The sequence below is a fragment of the Lactuca sativa genome, chromosome 2 (assembly GCF_002870075.4).
Source record: "Lactuca sativa cultivar Salinas chromosome 2, Lsat_Salinas_v11, whole genome shotgun sequence".
NCBI lineage: Eukaryota > Viridiplantae > Streptophyta > Magnoliopsida > Asterales > Asteraceae > Lactuca > Lactuca sativa.
The window spans coordinates 170141423-170149496 of record NC_056624.2 but is presented as its reverse complement, the minus strand read 5'-3'; the positions used below and the strand labels follow the sequence as shown (position 1 = coordinate 170149496).

General features: G+C 32.2%; 1 protein-coding gene and 1 non-coding gene across 2 annotated transcripts; both read left to right on the top strand.

Annotated features, from left to right (window-relative positions):
* The first annotated feature begins 1124 nt into the window (after positions 1-1124).
* LOC111908247 (ultraviolet-B receptor UVR8) lies at positions 1125-3525 on the top strand. The gene is made up of 10 exons (XM_023904079.3): positions 1125-1249; positions 1326-1470; positions 1755-1865; positions 1959-2019; positions 2147-2265; positions 2369-2454; positions 2547-2748; positions 2835-2888; positions 2972-3139; positions 3228-3525. Exons 1-10 carry the CDS (start codon positions 1218-1220, stop codon positions 3423-3425), a joined length of 1176 nt encoding a protein of 391 aa, XP_023759847.1. The 5' UTR covers positions 1125-1217; the 3' UTR covers positions 3426-3525.
* A 2427-nt stretch (positions 3526-5952) lies between these two features.
* TRNAE-CUC (transfer RNA glutamic acid (anticodon CUC)) lies at positions 5953-6025 on the top strand. Its single transcript has one exon. It is a non-coding gene; the product is annotated as a tRNA-Glu (tRNA).
* Positions 6026-8074: the final 2049 nt, after the last annotated feature.

Sequence of the window (8074 nt, the reverse complement as noted above, 5' to 3'; positions counted from 1 at the left end):
TTTAAGTGTTTATTAGTTTATTATACGTTATAAGTATTTATGAGCTTTTTGTTTTTGAACCGGCAAATAAAAATATATATTTTACACCTAAACTAACATCTAATTTCACTTATGTCTACAACGAGACTTGAACCATCGACCTTAAAGAAGAAAAACACCACCTGATATCGCTGGACTAGAAGCACTTTGGTATTTATAAGCTTTCAAATTGCAAACAATAACTACAGTTTATTAGAAATTATACAGTTAATAAACACTTCTACCCAAACTATTTCATTATAATTTGTTTTAAAATATTTGTTAGAGGTTGAAACCATATTACATTTTATCATTCTTTTAACCCTAATTAAAAGAGTTGGTTACTATCGTAAAGGTTAGAACGTAGAACTCGATGTTTCATTTTAGCAATAAAACCCAATATTTAAATAACTTAAACATCATATATATTTTTATTAAAATATGTAATTAACAGTGTCAACTTTAATATTCATCTTAAAGATAGAATAAATTCGTTCTCATCTAAGAAACTTACAACTTCTTTATTGATGCACGTCACTGTCATAGTAAAACCATTTAACAAAAAATAAAATGGTTTGATACATACTAGGTGTGAGATCCATGTATTACATGAGTTTATTTAAAAAAAAAATATATGAAATTTTAACAATTTGAGAAGTTAGAATTTATAAGAAAAATGAAAAAAAAATTAAATTATTAAAATTAATGAGACTTTAATACATTAAATATATAAATCATTTCTAATAAATATCTTACATATATATTACCTTACATATTAAATGTGAAATTTTAATTTAATAAAATAAAAATTACAATAAAATAACAAGTGGAAAATAGTAAATTCAAAAATTCTAGAAAATATCATGTGTCTAAATGAAAGAGAAGATGACATATGGTAAAAAAAAACTTTCATGGAGGATTATAATGAAAACATTTAACCAATATATATATATTTTTAGGACATTATTACTTAAGATACGTATGCATTAAAGCTACATTTTGTTAACTTTTAACCAATTTAATTAATTTCTATAATAACGTTGATAACTAATAAGTAAACAAATAATATTTGTAGTAAAAAAAAAAAAAAAAGTGAAAAACTAAAAACACGCGGAATATAAATCTAAAGACGCCCAAACACTCCGGCTTCAAAATCGCTACTTCCGTAAGCCGTAAACTCTCTTTCTAAACACTTTCCAATGCCTGTCGACACCACCGCCGTTATCGCCTGGTTCGCCTCTTTCCTCCTCCCTCCGCCGTCACACGCCACCATCATTCTCACTTTACCTTCGATTTTTGTTTTTCAGGGGCTCAGGAGAAGATGGGCAACTAGGACTTGGAGACAACGAAGAAAAAGAATGGGTTTCCTCCGTCACCTCCCTTAATTCCGCCACCGTCCGTTCCGTCGTCGCTGGCAGCCGTAACTCTCTCGCTATTTGCGATGACGGAAAGGTAATATACCCATCACGCACCCTACACTCTGTTTCCTTTCTCGTTGTTATCACTAATACTATTTCTCTAACCGGAATATGCTCTGTGCACTCGGAATATCCAAAAAGTAACTTCACAAGAGATGATCGGAGTACCCTTTTGGTCTTACAAATTATCTTTACAAATACCATCTTCAAAAGCTAGAATCTTTTGAAAAAACGTATAAGATTACGATAGTAATCACTGTGCTAGGGTTTTGCTTTGAAATTGAAATTCAATTTGAATTCGATCTGTATCACTATCAGTTGTTTACGTGGGGCTGGAATCAAAGAGGAACTTTAGGGCATCAGCCATCAACTAAAACCGAAAACATCCCCAGTCAAGTTAAAGCTCTTGACAATGTCAAAATCATTCAGGTAAAACCACAATTCACCTCAAGAACAAAAAATTAGTTTTATAATTATAGATTTATGTTACATTCTTACTTAATCATTGGGTTGTTGATTCAGGCAGCCATTGGTGGGTGGCATTGCTTGGCTGTTGATGATGAAGGCCGTGCTTATGCTTGGGGTTAGATCATTGCTCTTATCTCTTTTATGTTCATCTTTGATTTCAACTTTTTCAATTTTTCGTTAATTTCAAAGTAAAATCATCACCAAGTTTAGAAGAAGTGACTAATATTATATTGTGATTACAGGTGGAAATGAATATGGACAATGTGGAGAAGAGCTAGAGAAGAAAGGTGAATCGGGTAGAACTCTGAGAAGAGATATTGTAATCCCTCAAAGATGTGCATCAAAGCTTTCAGTTCGCCAGGTTTATATTTCATTTTAATAAATAAAATAAAAATAATTTACTATACTTTAAATTATAAACAAAAAATAAATAAATAATTATCTTTTTTTATTTATTTATTTAGGTGGCTGCTGGTGGCACACATTCTGTAGTTCTTACAAACGAAGGACACGTATGGACATGGGGTCAACCATGGCCTCCAGGCGACATGTACAAAATCACAAAATCTCATTTAATTAATTTACTTTAAACCATTTAATGTTGAATTTATAATAATTTATGTCGTTTTTTTATTAATGTAGAAAACAAATTTCAACACCTGTTAGAGTACAGGGTTTGGAAAAAGTCAAACTGATTGCAGTTGGGGCTTTTCATAATTTAGCTCTTCTAGAAGATGGAAATTTATGGGTTTGGGGGAACAACGAATATGGACAATTAGGAACAGGGGACACTCAGCCACGATCACAACCTGTTCCTGTTCAAGGATTATCGGGACTCAAATTGGTTCATTTTATTTACATAATTTTGAATTTTCTTTATTTTAATATATTTTTGAAATTTCCTTTATTTAAATTTAATCGTAAATTCAGATTGATGTTGCTGCCGGTGGTTGGCATTCTACAGCTTTAACAGATGAAGGAGAGGTAATATTAATTAACTAATTAATATTCCATTTATACAATATAAATTGTTGGAAAAAATATATAATCCATACAATTTTGAAAAGGTATACGGGTGGGGAAGAGGGGAACATGGAAGGCTTGGATTTGGAGATGATAAAAGTAGTAAAATGGTGCCTCAACAAGTTCAGCTTTTAGCTGGGGAAGATATTATCCAGGTGTCATGTGGTGGGACCCATTCGGTTGCGTTGACACGCGATGGGCGAATGTTTTCTGTAAGTGTTTTGTTTGTGTTATATGGAAAATTTATAATGTAGGTTGACCGAAGGTGATAATGGAGTTGACTTTTTTTTTTATTGATAGTTTGGACGTGGGGATCATGGAAGATTGGGGTATGGTAGAAAGGTGACAACTGGACATCCGTGTGAAGTGCCAATTGATTTAAAGTCACCAAAAGATGGTGAATTGGGGCGTTGGTGTGCTACATATGTGGCGTGTGGGGGCCGCCATACGCTTGCGATTGTGAAATGGAAGGATGTGGAGGTTAATGAGATGATTTGAAGGATGTTTTTTTTTGATGATTCTCTTGTGTGAGTGATGAGAGATCATTTGTGTTTTTGATGTATTACTGAATTTTTATATATATATGGAGTTTATTAAAGTTGGAATGTTTGGATTTTGGACATGGTATAATCTATTATAAAGAAATACTATATAATGGAATATTCTAAAATCCAACACTACCAAAATCATTCATACATGAACTATATGAACTTCATGGTCAGCTTTAATGACTATTGACCATAAAGCATAGGTATGGTTTTAGAATATCCATTTCCACTTACATATGTATGAACTATACTTCTTCATTCTTCCATTTCATACTTAAACATAAAACACTTAAAGTAAGTTTATACCTAGAAATATCATTGAGGGCACCTGAATATTTCTTATGCTTATGGGAAGAATTTGATATTTTAGTGTATTTCTTTCTACGATTAGATGTATATTGCCTATTTTTCTTTCTTCACATTTCTTCCTCTCAGGGCAATCTTGATTCTTGAAGAACACGCCAACCGTCTTCACATTCATAGCATTCATTATCATTTATTTTAAGTCTAATATTTCATCTACAAGACTCTTTATTTTATTTTTGTTTCTTCGATGGAAGTCATCTTCCAGCCACTATAACATCATGATTACTTCTTGTAAGGTTTTTACCTTTGTGTTATAAAATACCGTCTTTCCTACTATTATTTACCAAATATGTCTTATAATGTTAGTTATATAAGCTATCTATTATTAAATTTTGACAAGGTGGAAAAGGTGGAAAAGAGCATGGTAATAATTAAAGATAATGCGCCTTGTTTAGGAAATTAAATCAACCTTAAAAGTGTGGAATGTAATTCTTGAAAACGTAGGGTTTCAAAAGAGATATATAAATTTACACTAAGCAAGCAAAAAAGTACAGTAGTTGGGTAAATAAGGCACGAGGAACAAGTTTAAATCCTTGATAACAAAGGATGACATAATGGTGACATAGACCTAGTTTAAAAACCATGACTAAGCATATTAGTTTTGATTTGTAAGCCTTTAATGATTTGTTTCTTTAGTAATTAATAAAAATCTATAAGCATGACTAAGTAAGGTAGTACATAGGTGTCAAATTTTTCAAGGATAAAGTCAAAAAATACATGTGTCAAATTCTTATAGATTTACAAGTTGTGAAGCTTAGTGAACAAATATTCATTGCAAGACACTTAATACTATAAGCAGAAGCTAAAGGAATTCATATCATTTCATTTCAAAATAAAAGATACTCTCAAGAGAATAACATTTCTCAAATATTTCTCTAACGTCAAGACACGTGCAGGAAAATAAAGTATCATAAAGGAAGGAGCTAGAGTTTTTGGAGGTATTTTCTTTATGGTACTAGTACTTTATAATTTATGATTTCAAATCCTACTATACGTACTATGAGTTGATAAACCATTTTTACAATCACATTGATGTAATTTTTAGTCACATTGTTTTTTTATCCTTTTAAACTTCTTATTTTAAAATGATTAATAGTACGTTATTATATAACTTATGTTTATTTGATCGATCTCCATTTATGTTTATTTGATCGGTCTCCATAATGATATTAGAGCAACATGGTAGGTAGGAAGCAGTTACTAAGGCGTTATTATATGATGAAAAATATTATTATTAGTTATGTTATGCCGTGGGGCATGTATTTTCTCAAACTACTTACACGTCAAAATTATGATTTTTGTGAGAGTTATACATCTTAATAAGATTTGACATCAATGATATTATTTTGGCATACTCTGTACATGACTTAAGGAAAGTATTTGCAACAAAATATTAGTAATATTGTATTTCTATTCAATAATAGCGCATACGTGGAAAGTTTAATATATACGATCATTTTATAAAATGTTTTACTTGAAATGAATGTTATTTCCATTAACATGAGTTTGTGATGTACTGACAATATATTTAGAACGTGGAAACTGTTGATACTGAAATTGGTTTTCTTAAAGTGAAAGTCATGCCCTATTTTCATATTGCAATAATATATTTTTTGATTATGGATTTGAATGAGCTCATCGGTGTAAAGCATGACTTTTTATAAAAGAGTTTTGAAAGGTAAATAATTGATGGAAGATAGTAATGTGTTGAAATAAGGTAACGCCCGTGTTATAGGATTGTAAACCCGAATATATTTTATTATTTTGCTTTCAATAGAACAGACTTTGATATTTTAGTAAAAGTTTTTTAATCCACATGTCAATATTCATCTATTTAGTTGAATTCTTATCTTTTAGAATGAGGGCGTTACAAAAACGATAAAATATTTGAAATATGAAATTTCTTAAAAGCTTAGTAAAATAAAAATACAATTAAATCCATTAGCCTTATTTGTGCACAATTCCAGGATCATCACGTGATGAAATGAAGCAAGAATTGCTTTATGCATGCTCTAGGAGCAAACATGCAAATCCATCAAGAAATCTTGCATAAACATAACAACGTTTGTTAGACATTGAATTAATATTAAAGAATGACTAGCAAAAGCAAATCCGTTGTAGTCTAGTTGGTCAGGATACTCGGCTCTCACCCGAGAGACCCGGGTTCAAGTCCCGGCAACGGAATATCTTTTTTATAAAAAAAAAATTAATAGATTATGAACACAAAATTACTGCGACTATTTTTTTCTTCTCGTAACTTCACTTTTAGATGCTGATTTTTCGGAGGTCTTCTCTCCTCGTATTTTCTCCAATCTTTCATAACTCCCAGTTTTCAAAACTCTTCCTTTAAATTCAATAATTAATCTTTGTATTCTCTTTCAACATAAAAAAAGAAATACATGTTTATATTCATACAACTAAGTTATAACCCGTGTGTTACACGGAGGGGCGGGCGAGCTACGCCGCCCAGGGCATCAATGAGTTTGGGGGCATCAAATTTTCACTTCCTCTTAATGGTACGTACATTCGCAAGAACGAGAAAGAACGAGAATTGAGCGGCTTTTCTAGCGTCATCTTGGTAATCTAACTATCGCATGCCTAAATCGAAATCGAGGAGTCGGACATAAGACGGGGAAATTGGAATATAAACACTTCTGATTATGAGTAATGATATTGCTATATTCTTCTCAACCTCTCCCTTAATCCCTAAATCAGACACCTGATTTTTTATTTCAACCGATATCAAGCTTATGGATTTCCTATTTCTGATATAGCTATGAGATATTCAAATTTTGATTTTGATTTTGATTTCGACCTAATCTACTATCAGTGAAAATTTTGGATTGTCGATTTTTGAGTTTTGCATTCTCTTTCTTGGGTTTTGATTTTTATATTCTGATTTTCTAGTTGATAGTTTACTTGATTTCTGATTCTGAATCCTGAATTCTGTTTTTCATAAACTAATTTATGTTTTGTTTGCTTCATTTTTGACATACTAATAGTGTTTATAATATATGTTTTCAGTAGTTTAGTGATTTGGTCAATACTCAATGAAATATATTTTTAATGATTTAAGCATTTCCTTCCTCAAATGTATTTCAAAGCTCCTCTCGTTAGCATATTGTTTGTAGGATTTAAGTTTTGTTCTTCATTACTCATTAGTTATTAGTAAAAATTGAAAACACTCCAGCATTCTGATTTTTAAGTAGTTTGATTTTAATTTTCTGGTTTTAGGATTTAAATTGATTGTCTAAGTATTTTGTTCTTCTAACTTTTTTAGTAAACATGTGTTGTTGTTTTGGTTTTTTGTTGACAAACTATCGTGTATAAAATGGAGCTCAACTACATATGTTTGGATCATGCTCTTTGTGTTCATGTTAATGTTAGACCCACATGTAAAGGTACTTATGTAAACAGGGGCAATGGGTTCTCAGAGGTCTTGATTGAATATGTCGAAATAGGCTTTCCATAGGGCCCTTTATATGGCTTGTAGTTCAAGACTAGCAGTACTACATTTCATACCAAGCGTAAGAGCTACCGAGGGTGACTTTTTTCTTTACTCAAAAGCCTGTTCAAGCCTTCTTTAATGGTTAGACTCTAGCCTCTAATAAAGATCGAGATAAGGGCATTTCTTTGAGAAAGTATAGGAGAAGCTTGATGCTTCAGATCCAACCCCGACAACTCAAACTTGTTTCGTAGTTTGGCGACCTAAGGGGCGGACACTTTTTGTTATCTAAAGGCGAAGACTCTGAAGTGGGCGAACACTCGGCCCAGCGGGCGAACATGCTTATTATAGTAATTCAGTGCTACCGAATCGCCTTCTAGACAAGGATAGTGAAATAGGATCCATCGCCTTGGAATAGGATCAAAGAGGATAGAGTGAGTGGAATATGTAGGCGGTGAGTCTATCGAGAATCTGTCCTACGGAATCGAGATTATTCAACTACTTAAGTGACTCAGGGGGGACGGGTAAAGCTACAGGCCCAAAAACTTCGGCCCTTCTTTCTAAATGGGGGTGCCCAGGGCGCCTCATCTTGTCATTTCGTCCTTGCTCATTCCCGTTAGGCAACTACTTATGCAAACAGGGGCAATGGTTTTTGTTGCTTATTGGATAGATTATAAGGAGTTCATTGCATTTTTGGGGGTGTCATTGGTTGTTGTTGATGTTATCATTTTTAATTTGAAAGCATGGGCTTTATCATGGGATGATAAAACTTTGATATGTTTTGATTT